The following is a 19,457-nucleotide window of genomic DNA, read 5'->3' on the forward strand; positions in this document are numbered from 1 at the left end:
GAAGGAAGGAAGGAAGGAAGGAAGGAAGGAAGGAAGGAAGGAAGGAAAGAAGGAAGGAAGGAAAGAAAGAAAGGAAGAAAGAAAGAAGGAAAGAAAGAAGAAAAGAAAGAAAGATAGGTGATGGACAGTACTTCAGAAATGATGACACCAAAAGGTTCCTAAGGTGTTGTCCTCACCCCCCACACAAACTTGGTCTACTTGATCTATTCAAGCATATATTAGCTTTTATTATTATTTGTAGAAATGCATTGATAATTGAGATGTACACTAATTATACATTCAGGCATCCTCCCATATTTACAATTTTGCAAATTGAGCTTTTCATTAACCATGTCCTGAACATGTAATATTTAATGCCTGCACATGTTTAAGTAAATATGGTATGATTCATTTCACCACTTTTACATGCATTGTTTTCTTTCCCGTTTCAGACACCATAAATTAATCTTTGTATCTATCTCACTGTTTTACATCTTTGAATATGTAATGTGTTAAAGATGGCACCAGGCAGGAAGAGAAGGGTGTGTACAAAGACTCCTGGACGAGAAACTTAAGACTTGTTCAGAGAATAGTCGGTAATGTCAGTTGGCTGGTGAGTGGGATGGTAGAAGTGACTGGAAGAGCTTGTGATGGACGGGAGCGAAATCAAGAGTACAAGTCACAGAGACTCATCAGTTCCAGAAAAAGATGGCTGATGTCATACTGCATTGCACACACACGAGGCGACGCTGTCTATTAACAGTATGAATGGACTAGGAGGGAGAAGGGAGAGAGCAACTAAAGATGGCTGCAGCTTTGAGTCAAAGTGGCTAAAGAACAGAGTCAAAGTACGGACACAGATGATTGTGGGGGAAGGACGGAGTTGCATAATTTTCTGTACGTTCATTTGTAAGGCCATGGTAAGGTGGTGTGTTGGGGGGTGGGTATAGTGAGTACAGGAGTTTGTGGTTATAAATTGAGTTTAGAGCTGGGAAGGGATTTGGGCATTGGGATGGCATGCCAGGCATCAGTGGCATGGGTGCAGGGTTTGAGGCTGAAGCCTTGGTGCGATGTTCAAACACTGAACAGAGGACTACTGAGGAGCAAACCCTGGAGTGGGGGCTGGGCAGCGGCAGACCTGAGGATGCCTGCACTACTGACTCTCCTCCAGGACTGAGAACACAATGGCTGGCCTGTTACTGTGCATTGTTCTGTTGGCAGCAGCTGGTTGCTGTGACCTGAGTCACAGAATAGTGCACGAGTTACACTTATGTAGCCACTTAAGGTGCCCAGTTTGAATCACAGGAAGTTGTAAGTGACCTCTTAAGCATTTAGAAACACCGAAACCGGCTGTATATTATTTCCAAACATAGATCCTGGGAGGCTGTCAAATAAAATATCCTATATTAATAAAGATATTCATCTGTAGTGGGCAGAACAAGATGGAAGACAGACCCGAAACTGTACCAGTTTGACATTGTCTGGGCTAAGCAGGCACCGAAGGAGAAAGGAAGGGGCTATAGACAGAAACCTCTCTAGACACTGCAGAGAGATTTTTACCTGTCAGTCATGTGCTTGATGAACATCTTTGGTTTGTCACTGTTCTGGGCAGTTGAGTCACCGATGTTTGAACAAGGGACTGGCAGCCAGTGATGACTTGAACTGTAGAGGTGATGAGTTAGGATTAAACTGTAGCTAGGTTCTGAATGGCCAAAACCCAAATCCTGTCAAAGCTTCTCTAAGACAGGAGGATGATACAAGTATAAGGCTCGCCTGGGCCACAGAGAGATTTTAGGAGGGGAAATATTTATCTATCAGACAATTCACTGCAAGCACCTTTGGGGCTTAACTCTCTTAATTAGAATGTTAAAGGGTTTCTTTTTATTTTCTCACAAAAGCTACACCAGTTATGCCACAGATGAGAAACAAACAGACAAACCACTCCTTCGAGGGTGACAAGCCAGGGACATGGGGTAGGAATATAAGGTTGGGTAACAGCCCCAGGAATGATGGGGTGGACAAGCTATTGAGGTTAGGAGGGATGCCCAGAAGGAGTGCTGGGGAGCACAAGATAAATGGTGCCGCTTGTAGGCATGGTGTAATGGCAACAGGAGGAAGTGCCAAGCCTGGGAGCAAGAAAGGGATGTAGGACACAAGGAAGAAAGTGGAAGAGGTCAAGGTCAGAGGTGCCTGGAGTAGAAGCTGCAGAAATGAGACGTGCCGTGAGAATTCAACCGCAAAGTCAGAGCCGGTCCTGGTGTGAAACCCTTCTGGGTCTCTTTGGGCAGCGTTGGGTATCTTGTCCTTCACGGATGTTTCGTAGTCCTCACCAGTGTTCCTGTCATAGGACGCCCCAATGTGAGCATCAAGCAGAGAGTGTTGCCTATTACAAGCCATTGTTCAACTTGTGCCCTGTGGATGGATATGCCTGTTCGTTTGCTTTAAAATGAAAAGACAAAAGATGCTCATTGATGTTTGTTCTTACAGAGTCTGGCAGAAGCTTCAGTATGAAGAAGTCGAACAGCTGTGGTGCTTGAGGTTCAGACACAAGACAGTCTTTGACCTGATTCTCTGCTGGGCTTTCACAGGGTTTCATCAGAGGAAGGCTTTGAATCTACCTTCATACGGAACTTGTGAACCATCAAGGGAGATAAAGAGGGGAGAAGTAACCTCACTTAATCGGGAAATATGTGGATGACAGATGAGAATAGGATGTACCAGCATTAATGAAATTAACAGCCTGCTGCCAGGGAGCCCCCAGGCTTTAACCAGAAGTCTAGGACCAGAGCAATGCCTAGGCTGAGTGAGCTGTGGCCACATTTTCCTTGAAGGTGCTGTAAGGACCTTCTATCTGTTCTCCCACCTTTCATGATTAGGGTTAGGAAATGGATTATGACTTACTGACGTGTTCAAGGAAGTTCAAAAATATTTACTTTAAGGGAGGAAGAATGAAGAGAAATGCCTGCGAAGAAGGGAATAAATCTTGATACGGGGAGAGGAGAGGCACGGAAAAGATGGGGAAAAGACAAGTGATAGATGGAAGCTCATAAAGAGAAAAAGTCACAGCTGGGAAGCATAGAAGCTAGGCTCTAACTTGGTTTTCAAAAAAAAAAAGAAAGAAAGAAAGAAAAGAGGATGAATGTAGGTAGGTCACTGGTAGGATGCTTGTTAAGCATGTGCGAGGTCCTGGGCTGCACCTTTAGTATAGTAAAAACACTCAAACCAACAAAAGTTTGAAAGAGAGAGAGAGAAATAGACAGAGAGCCACTGGATGAGATGAAGTGGGTGGGTGAAGGTGACGTAGAGCCAGGGATAGGAGCAGGGAGGAAAGGAAAGAATGAACAAGAAAAGATAGGCCCATGGATGCCTGCTAATACCTTCATAGAGACTACTAGAACCTGTGACTGGGCAGGAAGCTGGCAAATGGACAGAGTGCTCTGTCAAGGTGTAAGGTACTCATACTGTAGTACATTCATCCTCTTCCTCACTAAGCTTGTTGCTTAACCGTTTAGATGATATGGCTTCTTCGATTTTCTTCTTAAAAATAAAGTATCTGAATCTTCCCATCTTCCTCTGCCATGCAGATTCCTGATTTAAGGGGCTGATATCACCATTGCGTGAGCCTTTCTGAGTTCTGGGGTGTGGCTGATCACCTGCCTCCATGGCAGGTTGCAAACCCAGTCTGTCCTCCCACGAGTTGTCTTTGGTCACACCTAATTCCATCCTTGTCCCACGCATAGCTCAACCAGAGTGACCTAAAGACAGACAATTCAGATATTTCGATGCAGCGTCTTCACTGCATTTCCAGTGAAAGCTGCAAGAGAGATGTTCAGGAGGGGAGGCTATACCCATTCCTGTTGTGTCTAGTCACAAGATTTTTTTTTTTTGAGGGGGGAGTTCTTCAAGAAGTAAGAAAACATTCACAAGGAGGCAGACAGTTGTACCTTGGAGCCACATGACGGGGAGGGTAAGCTACTGGGGCAGAGAAGGCTATTAGATGAGGTTCTTGACATTCACAAGTCTACTGAAGGTTCTGGCAGTGACGTGGAGGAGGAGGGGGAGGAGGAGCTGGAATACAGAGCCCAGAAAGACAAGGAAGGAAAAGAAAGAAGCTGAGGCAATGTGTGGGCTCTTCCTGGCTCCCAACCCTTTGTGTTGGTGTTGGATACTCGAGGCTTCCGTATAAGTTCCTGGATAAGCCAAGCTAGGAAAGTTCTGCAAGTCCTTCATTCCTCCAGGGATTCAGACTCTGCCATCTCTTCACCAGTGACAATACCATCTTACAGGTTTATGTTTTGCACCCTTAGCGAGTCCTCCCTTTGTGATGGGACAGACAAAACTGATCCTGTCCCTCTTACTGTTCCTCTATCATTCATCACAACAGACTATTTATTTTTCCTGGTGTCATTCTAAACCTACTTTATTCCTTCAGCTATTTCTTCTGCAGCCAGATCAAATTCTACGTTCACTGACATCAAGGCTATACTTTTCTATTGGTCTATTTTTATTTCCATAGCATATTATATTGATCGGTTGTCATGAGCTATTTGTGTTTCTTGAGAGCAGAGTCAGAACATAGCAGGACTCTTTGTCTCAGACCCATGTTTACCCAAGTGCCTCTGAGATTTCTTGTACTGGAACAGGCTGTCTCCCTGACAGTGTGATAAAGAGAAAGAACAGCAAACCAGGAAGGGTATTAGAAACGCCGTGCTTTTGAGAATAGCTAGGAAGTAAATCATTTCCAATAGAGGTCACTAGTGTCTATCCTGTGGTGGAGGTGAGTAAGACTATTGCTCTTGGATGCTTTAAGTGCCTGATTAGACACTCTGCTATTTACCCACTACTTGCTGTTTGTTCTTTTCCTTTCGCCTGCTATATACTTATAAGCTGACTCACTCAAAAAATTGTAAGTGCAGCTACGATAGGTAATCCTCCAGACAGAACAATTTCTGATGTCGGTTATGGTCTGCATAGAATGAGTCAGTAAGGTACAAGTAATTTCCCAGTTATTGTCTATAAATTCTCATCGCTACAGCTAGGGTCTGGCTGTCTGATGTATTAGTTACTTTTGTCACTTCTGTGGCCAGACAGAAAGCAGCTTGAGGGAGGACAATTTATCTTGGTTCATAGTTAAAAGAGTCACACTCTATCACAGCCAGGAAGGCATGGCAGAGTTCATATTGAGGGAGTGCTGAAGGGCTCCTCACATCTAGCCAGAGCAGGAAGGGGGCAGGGAATGCTGGCTCCCAGCTGGCTTTCCTCTTCTTCAGTCTGGGACCGAAGCCCATGGGATGGTGCTATCACATTCAGGGTGGGTGTACCTTCTTCCATTAAAGCTCTCTGGAAAGGCCACAAACACACCGCCAGAGGTGTGTCTCCTAGGTGACTGGAAATCCGTCATATCCCCAAAGGTCCACGTGTCAATGGTTTGCCTCCTTCAGTGACACCACTACACTAGAGTGGATGAGTGGAGCCTTTGGGAAGTAGAGCCAGCAGAAGACCTCCAGGAACTTGAGGAAATGCTCTTTAACCTATGTGACCCCAGGTTAGTTCTCTTCCTGTCTTGGACTCCCTAACCATTATGTGGCTGTATAGCACCTTGCCCTCTTGCCATGATGTCCTGCTTCTCTATGGCATCACTCCAACATTGACTTGAATCAATACAACTGTCAGTCAGAGAGCTTACTTTCAGAGACTGACAAAGTTCCTCCTAACCAAACTTTAAACACATTCCTTTGACCCTTATTTTGGCAAAGTCTTTTCCTTGATCCTAGCCTCCAGCCTGCATAGGCCATTTTTTTTTTCAAGAATCCTGATAATTCATTTTAGCAACATTTCTCCTTACCCATGGAACGTGATAAAGTCCATCCATACTCAGTTTAGTATACTCAGCGCCTCTTAGCAACTGTCCATGCACTGATGTGCCTGATCCTATTTGCAAGGAGTGAGTTCGAGTCCTACATTCATGCATACAATTGAGCTTGGTTGCTGTGACCCAATCCAGCCACTCCTTGGCAGCATCCCACCATCTTTGGAAAAACTCAAGATACAAAATTAAACTTTTCTGTCTATAAATTGATCATGGAAAGTATTGGTCAGAGTAACAAAAAGCTAATAGAGTCCTAATATTGTTTGGGGGACATATGGCGGCTCAGAGAGGCTTTTGGGGGTGAAGTCTAAGATGGTGAGAAAACAGTCAAGGGGTCTGGATAGCTTTTGGAGAGACTGCAAATCCCCTGGGGAAGGCTAACCACCGTGGAACAATCTCTACTGAGGGACTCACTTTACAATAGACTCAGTGCCACTGCTCCCCAGACTACTCCTGAATGGGACCAAAGGATGTATTTGCTGCGTGGCTTACTCTTTGCCTAAAAGCTGAAGCAGTAAACCAATGCTCTAAGTGTTTCTCATCAGGCTACTATGCATTCATTTTCCATGGTGGAGACGAGAGCCATTGATTGCCGCACTGTGGCTATTTCTTGTCACAATGTCCTTGGGTTGGCATTTAGCCTCTGATTCTCAGTCCATCTGTGACTCTAGGTTCTTGTTGCTGTCATAGGCTTTGAGAGAATCAGAAAAATGAACGTGGAAGGAACTCTGCAAATTCCACAGCAGTCGTTATTTTATTTATTTATTTATTTATTTATTTCTGTAATTGTATTTTACTTAAGAGTTTTACCCTCCAAGGAGCTGATATACTGTGGAACTACTTGGAAAAAAACCCTCAGAGATGTAATCATAGAAACATCCTTTGTGTATTTGTGGTGGATTTTGACCTGAAGGATCCAGGGCTATAATTCTCCATGAAAGGTCTAGATAGGGTTCCCAGTTAAGTGTCCACAGCCCGCTGTGTTCCCGACCAAGTCAGGTAGCTCTGGGAACACCTGGCCTCAAAGGCCAAGGTCCTCATTGTTCTGCTTTTCTGATGTGGTGAGCACCGGATGCTCACACTCCCCGTGGTGTGAGCTGCTGCCATTTTGCTGGAGTCTGTAAGAACATGCATCCCAGTCCTTGATCAAAGGCTCGGGAGAAGATTTGGGATACACACTGAGGAAGATGTTTAAAAGAAGTTCAGGAATAAAATGCTTAGGCAGAAGTGAGCCCCTGTCACATGTACATGGCAGAAGTGTGTCACTGATGAAGGGTGCTGTCTAGGAGAGTTTTGGTATAATTAGAAAGAGAGACAAGCTCCCCTGAATGAGTTTCTTTTTATTAGAAAATGGTCCCAGGCTGTGTTCTCCAGTCCTTTAGTTCCTCCTGCTTTTAGTTTCTGTTTTTTAAACTGAGCTATGCCTTTCCTTTAGCTCTTACTTTTTCCTAGTGCTGCACATGAACATTGCAGAAATGACAATGACAACTAAAAATACCTTGAAGACAAAACATCTAAGGCTGCCATTTTCCATCTCTGAGACCCTGGCAGGCAATTCTAGACTTCGAGAGAAGTATCCAAGGCCAGTTTCTGAGCCCTCACTATGTTTGTGTGTCCACATTTCATTGAGGATTCTACCTGTGGCTTCTATGCAGGAGGTTATCATGGGGATTTGGGAAACTGAAATCTTCTCCCTCGTAGAAGATCACAGAATGGGAATCACCGTGTCATTTGACCCTTAGTGAAGGAGTTAGTTTGGAAATTGATAAACAAGGATTTAAACGTATGAGTTAACCAGTGTAAGCCCAAATATAAATTGAAACCCAAGTGACTGAGGTGGGGAGGAAGCGAGAGAGAGGGGAGGGATGACAGGCAGAAATAAAGGATTTCATGTCATTAACTGAACTCAGGGGACATTTTCCATGATCTTCAGTATGGGCTTCTAGACTCCTACTAGGGATTGAAAACAAACAAACAAACAAAAACAAAACAAATGGAAAAACAAAAGCAAAAAAATATAAGGAGGCAGTGGGTAGGTGATCTTGAAAATATAGCTGGAAGGCAGCCAGATGACCTACAATTTGCAGCAGCCATCCTGGGCTCTGCCGGCTGCCTCAGTCCTTGCTAGGAGCCAACAACAGCATTTTTAGCAATCAGTACCAGTGGCCAGAGCTTGATGAGTGACTTCCAGGTTCCATTTCTTTATCTTTGCTATCAGCTTAAGACTGACAGGGAAAGTGGGCATGCTATACACTCTACATTCAGAGCCCAGCTTGAAACTTTTCTCCATTGTGTCCACACCCCCCACTCCACTTCCTCTCAGAGCACTGGCCTGATTCATGTGAAAACCCAAGTCTAGTTTCCAAAAAAAGTATGGTTTCAGCTCTATTTTTCGTATTTGTTTCACTTTGCTTAATTATCTGGGTATTGCCTTTGAGGACAACTACAAAGTAAGGCCCCATGCAGGGCATTAAAGCCCTGCCTACAGGGGGTCACAGGCAGTGGGCCATGCCCCAGGGGTACCATTATCCCCCTCCCTCCATACTGCACTGTATCATTAATGACATGGAACAAATGTTAGCACGGGCATTCCTTGTTGGCCCAGACAACTCTGTTTCCTGGACATCAGCTCAGTGACCACCATTCTTGGACAGTACGTTAGTTCACAAGCTGATGCAACAGCAGGCTTCTAGGTTGCTTAGCAACCTGATGTCATCACTTACCAACCCCCCAGATAAAGGCAGAGGGCTGCCACTTCTCTCCCCTCTTCTTTTCTCTCTCTGACTTTCTCTTGAGGTGCCTCACCCATCCGTCTTTTCTTTCTCCTCCTACACTCTCCCACTGTCCCTCTGTCTCTCCTCCCTCATGGCTCACTCAGGCCCTAACTCCCCTCTCCTTTGCTTCCCTCAAGTGAACTTCCTTATACCACACCTGTTGCACGGTGCCTGATATTTATATTGATTACACAGTCTCCATGCTTCAGGTGTGGTGCCAGGTACATTTAGTGACTCATTTGGTTCCCCAGCAACTTCCTTGATCATTACTGTTAGTTCAGCTGTATAGATGAACAAATGAAAGCTCACAGAAGTGGCATGACTTGCTCAGGGCCATACAACTGCAAGAGCCAGAAAAAACAATCAGTTTCCGTTCTGACTTCAACCTCTGTGTCCCACTGCAAACAGCTTAGAAACAGCCAACATGAACAGTGAGGTTGGCGAAAGGGAACCTATCACCAGCCTTCCAAGGTTAGAGTTTTACTAAAGAGAGGGAAAAACTCATAGTGAGGAGGGTTTGATTTCGATTTGAAGGCAAGTCTCTTACAAGAACTGCAGGGGGGAAGATCATAACTTAGGAGATCCTTTAACTCAGTGGACTGTATCTAGGGGGAAAAATAATCAGGAGCCAACAAGATGGCTGAGCAGGTAAAGTGCTTGCTGCCTGACAATGTAAGCCTGAAGAACTGAAGTTCAATGCCAGGAACCCATGTAAAGGTAGAAGAGAACCAATCATCAAATGAAGTTCACCTTTGATCTACACACACACACACACACACACACACACACACACACACACACACACACACCCCATGACATGTATGGTTCCTCACACACACAAAAATAATAGCTGACAAAATTTTGTTTTGTTTTGTTTTGTTTTGTTTTGTTTTGTTTTTTAAGTGACCAGGACAGACATCTCCAGCTACATCAGGAGACTTCAGGCCACCGTGCCATTTAGAACAGAGGAGAAAGTGAAAGTGGACAGGACATTGACTACAAGCCCAGGCCTTGACTTTACTCAGAAAAGATGCAGTGACTTATGCTAGGAAGGGCAGGAGAAAGGAGAAACGACCTCTTGTTCCTCCTTGTCACCACATAAACGAAGGCAGGAGACAATTCAGTGATTTTGTAAGAACAGTTCCCATAGGAGACAGGAAGAAAAAATCTATTTATGCTCCTTTGAATAATACTACTTGCAGAATTACCTCTATAGAAATTGAAGGAAATTTGCATAGCTTTGTTATTGAAAACATAGTTTTCTACTACATATATTTTATATAGAGCGGGGCCTTCCACCCCCTCATTTACTTTAAAATGCACATGCAAACAAAAGGCCTTTCTGAGCTTCACAGGTAATCTCTCAACCAATAAGGAAGAACTAATTATTTGCCTTCCATTGTTAAATGTTTTCTAAGGACTATTAATTATCCCCCACTGTATTTGTGGTTGAATTGCCTTTTGCGTTTTCATTTACTTTGTGGTCTTGATAATTAGTTACTTGAATCACAGGTGCACGGCCTCTTCCCTAGGCACTAACACAAGCTTCAGAAGCTTGTAAATGTTAAGCAAAGCATCAGCTCAGTGCTCACGCCAAATAGGAAAGACACAGCAGCCGGCCTGCATCGATGACTCTTGCTCACTGCACACACAATGGAGCTTCGGCATTCTGTGTCTGACTTTCTCTTTGAATGGAGAAAAAAAAAAAAAAAAGGAACATGATAGACTCAAAGGGCTGGGAAGACGGATCAATCAGCAACTTGTTTGTTGGTAACCAAGAAGTGTCATCCCTAATGCCTCAGAACCTACTTTATAAAAGGCCAGGCATGGTAGCACATTCTTGTAATCCCAGTGCTGGGGGGCAGGGTGGAGATATGTGGATTCTCAGGACTAGCCTAATTGAAAAACTCCAGATAAAAGTGGGAGACCTCAAAGGTGGGTGAGAGTGGGCAAGGATGCCATTGTGAGGAACAACGCTTGTAGCTGACGTCTGTCCTCTGACACATACACACGTGCATACACTTATACACCACACACTCACAATAAAATACACAAGAGAGGGACTCAAAGACTGGCTAGGTCTTAGTGGCTTTTTCATTATTTATTTCAGGCCATAGAGACATCTGGAAGAAGTGACAAGCCTCGGTGAAGAGCTGTGACTGTCTCACGTCAATGTCCATCAAATGATGGTTGATGGAAATGGCAGCTGGGATGAAATCAGCATCTTTCAGTCTGTAAAGTTATCACTGTTCAGGTGCTCCAGCTCTAAACAACCACAGTGGTCTGTCACCTTATTGTTTCCCCAACAGTCCATTGGACATCTGGACTACCATCCAACCACAGAGCATCTCTGTTGACGGTGCTGTACTCTTCTGGTGGCCCGGCTCCAGGTACCGGGAACAGTACCACCTGCTCTCTCTGATACACGCTTCATGGCCCAACAGTCATGATGACACCACTCTGACAGTTCTTATCCATCAAATCTTTCTTCCTGTTCTTATTCACTATCTCTATCAGTCAGAGTTCTCCAGAAAAAAACAACTAATAGGAGAGGAATATTCTTGTGAGATACCGAAGTCCACAGGTGCTCAGGTCTTTCAAATAAAATGCCATAGTGTTTGCACAGTCTGCCCCCAGTCATCTCTAGTTTACTAACAATCCCTAGTGCATTGAAAATCCTTTGTAGGTAGTTGTTGCTATGCTGTGCTGTTTATGGAATAATGATAAAAAAAACACACCAAAAACTCCTTGTAATCAATTTAGAAGTGATTTTTAATGAATACTTTTGAATTGCAGTTGCTTGAACTTGTGGATATGAAACCCCTCCAGTTACAGAGGTCAGATCTCTCTAGTTAGAAAGCCTGGCTAAATAAGTCTGATCAACTCCATGATGGGCTTTATTTTCTTGCTAGATAGAAGAGGCCTAAGAGTTGTAGGAAAACACTATGGGAAAAGCAATCAATCAGAAACAGCCAAGACATCTGGCCTAGGGAAGATAAGGTTGCCTAACTAACAGTTTGAAAAGGACCTAAATCATGACCAGAGTCACATAGCCTCCGTGGGCACCAGCCAATCCTAATAGAGGTTACATAGCCACAGTAGGAATCCCCCTCTCTGGCCTTAAAAGGGGCCTTCAACTCCTGTCAGGGCCGTCGCCACGTTGTAGAGGTAACAGCCCCAGAATGCTGGACGTCTCCAGTATAAATGCCCTTTGATGCTTACATGCTACTCTAGTCTGGGGTCATTCTTTCAGTGTATTCCGGGCTGTCACAGTAGGTCAGAGGTAAATAAACTTACCAGCCTCCAACCCTAGATTCTGCCTCAGTGTCCCTACCTGGAGGCTTCAAGGATCTATAAAATTAATCACGAAACGTGTTTCAAAGTCAAACAGGCATGATGAGAGCTACTCCCTCTCCACCCTCTCAGAGCACGTTAGCATATTGAAGAAATTCACTTAAAGGAAATCTGTAGTTTCTCAATCTTAGATGGTGAGAGTCTTTTTTCCCAGGTAATGACCAAGACCGTGTTCTTGAAATAACCCACCATAACATATAGCTTAGAAAACAAGTCACTGTCAGGGTCATTTCTAACTTCAAAATTAAAAGCTTGTGATCTGACCTACCACCCAGATCCTGGAATGGTTTCCTGCCCATGTGGCAGGAGGACGTCTGGGCAGGTTGCTGAGTTTCAGGGCGTTCCTCGAATAGGTTCTGCTCTCACTGTGCCCACACTCCTTTGCCTAAGAGCTGATTTATCCTTCCTTGATAAAAGTAGCTCAGATGAAAATGTGTGCATGTTCAAGGTTTTAAAAGGCCTATTCTTGTTTGTTGCGATTACATTAAAGAACACTATTTAAATCTCTCTCTTTCCCAGAGTTGCCAGGTTCTTGATGTCAATGGAGCTATTGAATCCTACCTTTCAACTCCAAGCTAAGAGGGCTTGTTCAAAGATTATAAATGTAACTTTTTCTAAAAGCCTGATTTTCATATTTCCTTCCGCAGCTTCTCCCATTTCAGCCTCACGCCTCCAGAGCCTGAGACTGCTGTGTGCTTCCCTTGCGGCTTCTCCCACTAGCTGGCCTTTTGTTCACTTTGTTCGAGCTACAGTTTTCTTTTCCTCTATGGTGCTGCAAGGTGCTCATGAGGTAGGAAGTATGGAGAGGTGTTCCTTTTCCCCACAGAACTCCCTGTGGGCATGAATTCTAAGGGAGCCCTTGAAGGAACAACAGGAGGAGAGGAATATAGAAGCAAACGTACACACATGGCCTGGTCTTTGAAATCCAAATCAGAGATGTAGGGAATTTGCGAATCTTCAGGCAGGAGTAACAGTTAGATGTGATTCCACGGCCACCACATCACCAAGGGCATGCACTGGACAGAAGTGAACAGGATTTCTGAAAGAGTTGTGATGTTGATTTTTCTCATCCCAACAAAGTAATGCAAAAATAGTTTTGCTAACTAAAAATAGTTTTTTTTTATTTTTAAAAATTAGTGGTGGTCAAGGTCAAATAAAAGTGAAAAGCTTATTATTAAAGGGAATAGGTTTGAATTTTAGCTTCACCATTTCCTGGAAGGTCACATGACCTCAAGCAGACCTGTGGCCTCTCTTCCTGTGTAGAATGAAGTGATGGTAGAATTATTTATAAGCAAGAGGCATGGTGGAAATGCAATGAGTTCATGTCCTTTGTGTGCTTAGGTAGAAGCTAGACATAGAAAAAGCCCATAACACATAGAAATTGGAAGATCAGTTCTATCATTTCGTTTACTTACCATAGATTTAAGATGATCTCTGGTAGTAATAGTCACAGGTTTCACTGGACTGACTCACAAGGTGTAAAGCTGATTGCATAAGCTGAACTCGACTCTTGGAAGATGTATTAGGGTTGCAAGGAACACACGCTTAAGATGAGACAGTGTAGAGTAACACTTAGCTCTTAGGAAGAGCACATGTCCAGAAATGACAGTCTAGGCTCGGTTCAAGCTGGGCGATAGAAAGATTTCTGGCTGATAGATGAAAGCCAGTATTGTCCAGGAACTTGTGAAACAGCTTGCCTGCTGCCAAAAAGAGCCATTTCCCTTGCCTCTGGCAATAAGGAACATATGGCTCTCCATTGACTAATACCCTTAGCAGCTATCGGCATGTCAAAGTCTACAGCAGCTTCCAGGCTCCATCAGGTCCTATTCACAAGTACCCATTATACATTTCAAAGCCCCCACACTAGCCTTCTGGTCCCACTCACCTCATATCTCTCTTTACAGGCAAGGTTTTTACTGCTGTTCTTACTACTCTCACTAGCTCTGTTTTTGCTATCGCCACTATTTTCTTCCTCTACTCTCCCTTCTCAGACAGACAGCCCTGGCCATATCCAGTCCTCCTTTTCTCTCTCTCTCTGCTCTGGACTCTTCCAGATATTTTTTCTCTCTTTTCCACAATAAGAACCTTCCCCGATCATGAGCCAGCCATTTTGGTGGTTTCTTTACTGTGTCCCATTTACATACAATAACATGGCACCTAAACTGAGGGTGTTGAGGGAAAGACAGGCCAGACAGGAGGCAGTATTTGTTCTCAGGTATAGATAAGAGCTAGAAGGACTAGATGCAAGTGACAAAGAAGTCCTGGGTGAGTGGTGGTTGATGCAGGGAAGCTACTGGGATAGTAAGTGTTCTTGTGAAAGACTCTTAAACCCCTTCTGCTTTCCAGATGGTATCTATGCTACACCTCCACCAAAAGAGTGTGCTTTGCTCTGGGTGGAGCACAGGGAAGATGGCTAAAAGCATAGGAACAAGATTTGTTTTAGACTTTATGGTGGTTTGAATAGGTGTGGCTCCATCGAACTCATGTGTTTGAATGCGTGGCCCATAGGGAGTGGCACTATTAGGAGGTGTGGTCTTGTTGGAGTAGGTGTGGCCCTGTTGGAGGCAGTACATCTCTGTGGAGGTGGGCTTTGAGGTCTCAGATGCTCAAGCTAGACCTAATGTCACAGTCTCCTCCTACTGCCTACAGATAAGATGTAGAACTCTCAGCTCCTTCTCCAGCACCACGTCTGCCTAAATGCTGCCATGCTTGTACCATGACATAAAGCTCTGTAAGCCAGCCCCAATAAAATGTTTTTCTTTAAAAGTTGCTATGGTCATGGTGTCTCTTCACATCAATAAAATCCTAAGACAGTCTGTAAGAATTCTGTTTAGCATGAACAAAATGAAAAATTTGGGTTGATGGATATGAATGCTCCAAATCACTAAGAATGAAGTAAAAGACACAGATTTGGCTGATGTAACTGTTAATCTGAGACTGTTAAAGTTGACCCTACACAGATTAGAATGTATTTTATTATTGTGAATGAAGAAAGGGCAGGAACAGGATCTGTTTGTTCTATTTATTTTTCTGGGATTACCATATAAGGAAAGTAAAGATAATATCTACCCTTAGATTATTATGACAAATGAGAAAAAAAATCACAGAGACTATAGATACAGCTCAATGCTTATGGTCACACAATGCTTTTACAGAGGACCCAAGTTTGGTTCCAGGACCTATATCTGGCAGCTCACAAAACTAGAGTCTGTAACTCTAGTTCTCGGGAACTCAATGTCCCTGGTCTTAGGATACCTTCAATCATTTGGACACACACACACACACACACACACACACACACACACACACAGTTAAAATAAAAATAAAATCTTTTAAAAATATCCATAAGAACAGTGTCTGGCTAGTAAGTCAAAGCCTTTAGGGAAGGACCCCTTCTCCTGTCTTGGTCCACATCTTTGATATACAAAGAGCTTGGCTTGCTGTTAAACTTACAAGCAGCAGAGAGGTACATATTTCCATAAGAAAGCCCACATTATACATCAACCCACACATCCTCCTGCTTTAACCTTCCGGAACAATTTTTAATTTTGTAGACAGCACTTTTTAATTTTCTGAGAAGATATAAAATAAGCAATGTTTTCTTTAATGGTGTCTTCCTCTCCAGAGAGTTGTGACATTTTTCTTAGTGGTCTCGTCTATTGCTGCACTGTGAGATGGTCATGTTAACAATAGTCCAACCTAGACTACTTCAATTGTCTTCAAAAATTGAAACTAGAAAAGCTACCTTGGCTGTGGTGTGGTTGTTGTGTGAAAACACCTCTTGCTTCTGAAGAGAGTGACTTTTTACCAGACTTGTGGCATTTATAAAATGCCCTGAGATCATTTAAAACTGTGCAAGCAAACTGCTATTCTACTGTGTACTCAGCTTGTTTAAGTTTAACCTGCCTTTAAGCAAACAATGTAATAAGCTTACTATGCCTTGGACTTTCCATGTAATCAGCCTTTAGAGCCTAAGCTAGATGTATATTAATCTTTAGTTGTAGATTCTCTCATTCTCTGAACCCAGAATAATGTATGTATATATGTGTGTGTTGTGGTAATCATTTGCTGAAAGCAGCCAACAGGTTGAAAGCATCCTTAAACCAACTATCCACTGTAAATGTTGGAAGTAATGTGTGGATATAGGCTGATGACATCTGTTTGTGGTTTTGACCGCTATTCTGGATCAGCAAAGTAACTTCTTTCCCTGTAAAACTCTGTTAAAGATTTCTGTCAAGGATCTCTCATTTTTGAGGGCTGGAGAGATGGCTCAGAGGTTAAGAGCACTGGCTGCTCTTCCCGAGGAGCTTGGTTCAATTCCCAGCACCCACATGGTAGCTCACAACTGTCTGTAACTAACAGTTCCAGGGAATCTGACAGTGTCACACAGATATACAGGCAAGCAAAACATTTATGTACATAAAAAATAGAAAGAAAGAAAAAAAAAGAGGAGCTCTTATTCTTTTCCCATGTTGTTCAACAAATAGAGAGTAAAACCCTTTACTAGGGACAGGAGACATAGACACAACAGACAGACAGACAGACACACACACACACAAACACACATACACACACACACACACACACACAGAGAACAGAACCAGCAGTGTAATAAACAAACACAGCAGAAAGGCAACAGGAACAGATCAGACAAACAACAGACTGGCTAGTAACCACAGGCTTCTGTAAGGTGGATGACACAGGGACAGAAGTGGAGAATTCATATTGGGACTATTCCAAGAGGGCATTCTGTCTTATTGCTTAATGTGACATCAACGCAACTTGGTAAGTTTTCTTTTGGATGTATCCCATCTCTTTAGTGCCAGGGGAAACAACTGGATTGCCGACAACGTGTTGGCATACTGCTTGCTTCTTGTTCCTCAGTAGCTTGCCTGCCTCACCATGAAGTAGGAGAACCAGATGAGGAGGGAGTTGGACAAGCAGTGCATCAAGAAGGTGGAGGGAAGAGTGGAATCAGAGAACTAAATGGTAACATACTCAAAGCGGACAGTGCTAAAGCCATCTCCCAGTTCCAGTTATCCCACACAACACCATCTTTCTCCAGGGCTCACAGAGAATTGCCAGCACCTTGGTACTGTCTCCGTTTAGTGCCACTCACTCAAATCCAGGCTAAAATAGTCATGTGTGGGCTCTGCAGTACAAGTGGACAGGTGCCCAAAGCACCCAGGGACTGGGAGCTTCTCATTCCTACTGATACATAGAAATACAACAGTTTTATAATCTTTGATGGGTCAGCTCTGGCAGCACAAATATATGAAAATTACAGGACTAAGTTTATTTTCAAGACATTTAACATTAATTAGCTGTGAGGAGTAAAGTTATGTTTCTATCTTCAGACTGTCTACAGGAACACTTCAATGATTTCTGTCCTAAATCACACTGTTCTGTGTTGAGCTGGCAAGGTTTCCTATCTCGCTGATGGTGGGGTATCATCGCTAAGACTCAAGTCTGGTAATATCACTTATATGCAACTGTGCAACTTGTTCTGAAGATGCTCACAGCAGCGTCTGGGTCCCTAAGCCTCCATCCAGTAGTGGACACATTGTTCATTTGATAAAATGATTCTCTTGAGGAAAGCTTTGTCTTTTCACATTAAACAAGTCAAACTAGGCAGCTAAACATAAGAAACACGTGTGTCAATGGTAGAAAGCATGCTGAATTCAGTCCTTGGCATCTCAAATTAACAACAACAACAATGCCCTAAGTGTGTGAGTGCTCACTGGAGTCAGATGTGTTGAGGGCCGCAGATGTTGAGATTAGGTAATGCACGAAGATTACCTGTCCAAGGGATTGCCAGTCTAAGCCCGCGCTGCCGATGTACACATGCTGTTTGTCCACAATCCAGAAGGACGACTGCAGCCGGCCCTTGTTGTAGGCGGTCATGTTCATATACGTCACCTCCGCTCCTAGGAAGTCAAGCGGACACCAGTCAGCGTCTCCTCTCGGACCTGCTCCTGCCAGCAATCAGGCATCTACAGGCACTAAGACTCAGGGGTGTGCAGACCACAATGGAGACTTGGGGAAGCTAGGTATTTGCACAAGGCTGTGGCGATAAAGGCACTCATGTTTCTACTTTGTTCTTCATGCTAAAAGAAGAGAAAAGGAGTTGCCGGTGTTTATGCAGAGGAGGCTCTGTCCATTGTGACAAGACTGTGGCTTCTCAAGTCACCCAGATCAGCACCAAAAGCCCATTCCTGCTAGCTATCTGGATGGTGAGATAGGTGCAGAACACACTCCTTTCGTTTTATTTGGGATTTATGGCAAAATGTTTGTAACTTTTAAAAGAATGTCTCATTCACCATTACATCTGTCTGAGTAGGAAGCCAACTGGCTTATACATCCCATACTTTATTTTATTCTCTTTACTTTTTCACTTACCATACTCACGATTGAATTTGGATTTGGTCTCTTCTTGCCCTTAGTTTAATAGTTCTTAATTCAAGCCATGACTATCCAGGTCTTAATGAGATGAACCCAGACCAGTGAACTGTCATTGAGACCATCAGGGAAACCAAAAATACCTCAAAAGCTGAATGTGATCAGTGGTTCTAATCAGAATGTGGTATAAGCCACTGTCCTGTCTTGAAGTATTGCCAGCCCAAATTCATTTGCAGCGTTAGTTAATTCTGATGCAAGGCCCTTGTCGGTGTATTAAAGTCAGTTCTCTTCAAAGAGCACACTTACTTGTATGTATTTAATGAACTAAGCTAGTCTGTCTTCAGGTATTCAGAATTAATGGAGAGGACACACCCCACTGACACATTTGCTTGTCAGGATCACAATTGCCAGGGATCTATAACATGAGGATATCACTGGGATATTTGAAAGGAAAGAGGGTGATTGACACCATGAACTTGACCTCTCACTAGGGGAAAACACAGACATGCCTCCTGGCTCTGAGAGGCAAGGATGAAAGAGGAGCAATAAAGACCTGTGGGGACAGGAACACCCGGGCAGATTTTCTCTGAGAATGGAATAGCTTTGTTCTTTCTTCCCCATTTCATTCTGGAAGCAATGCCCACGTGGTTCTTATCTTGTAGTTATCCTGGCATAAGGACAGCTGAGGAAGAGTGGTAGATCCTAGGGGAGAAGCCACCAGGTACAGCATAATTTGAATATCAGCACAGGAGGATGTCATCCATGACATCTATGCAGGGACCTGAGTCTGCATGGAGGGGACACAGAAGGCAAGGCACTTGTCCTTTGAGATGGTCTTAATCTTCATAGGGTTGCCATGCCAGAGTGACACAGTGGCTAAAACAACTCTCAGTTCTGGGAGTTAGCAGTCCAAACTGGAGCTAACTGATTGATAGTGGAACACTTGTCTGCCTTGCATGGATCCCTGGACTGTTCACTCAGCATTGCCAAACCAAACTAAACCAAACCAAACCAAACCAAACCACACCACATCACACCAAACCAAACCAAACCAAACCAAACCAAACCAAACCAAACCAAAC

At 43.6% G+C, this 19,457-nt stretch overlaps 1 protein-coding gene across 1 annotated transcript in view; it reads right to left on the reverse strand.

Annotated features, from left to right (window-relative positions):
• Pld5 (phospholipase D family member 5) overlaps window positions 1-19,457 on the reverse strand; it is a 330,905-nt gene that overhangs the window by 61,568 nt on the left and 249,880 nt on the right. Inside the window, exon 5 of the mRNA XM_055609753.1 lies at window positions 17,776-17,903. Coding sequence (XP_055465728.1) covers window positions 17,776-17,903 — 128 coding nt within the window. The remainder of the gene's footprint in view (window positions 1-17,775; window positions 17,904-19,457) is intronic.

The sequence above is a fragment of the Psammomys obesus genome, unplaced genomic scaffold, assembly GCF_907164565.1.
Source record: "Psammomys obesus unplaced genomic scaffold, mPsaObe1.curated_primary_1811, whole genome shotgun sequence".
NCBI lineage: Eukaryota > Metazoa > Chordata > Mammalia > Rodentia > Muridae > Psammomys > Psammomys obesus.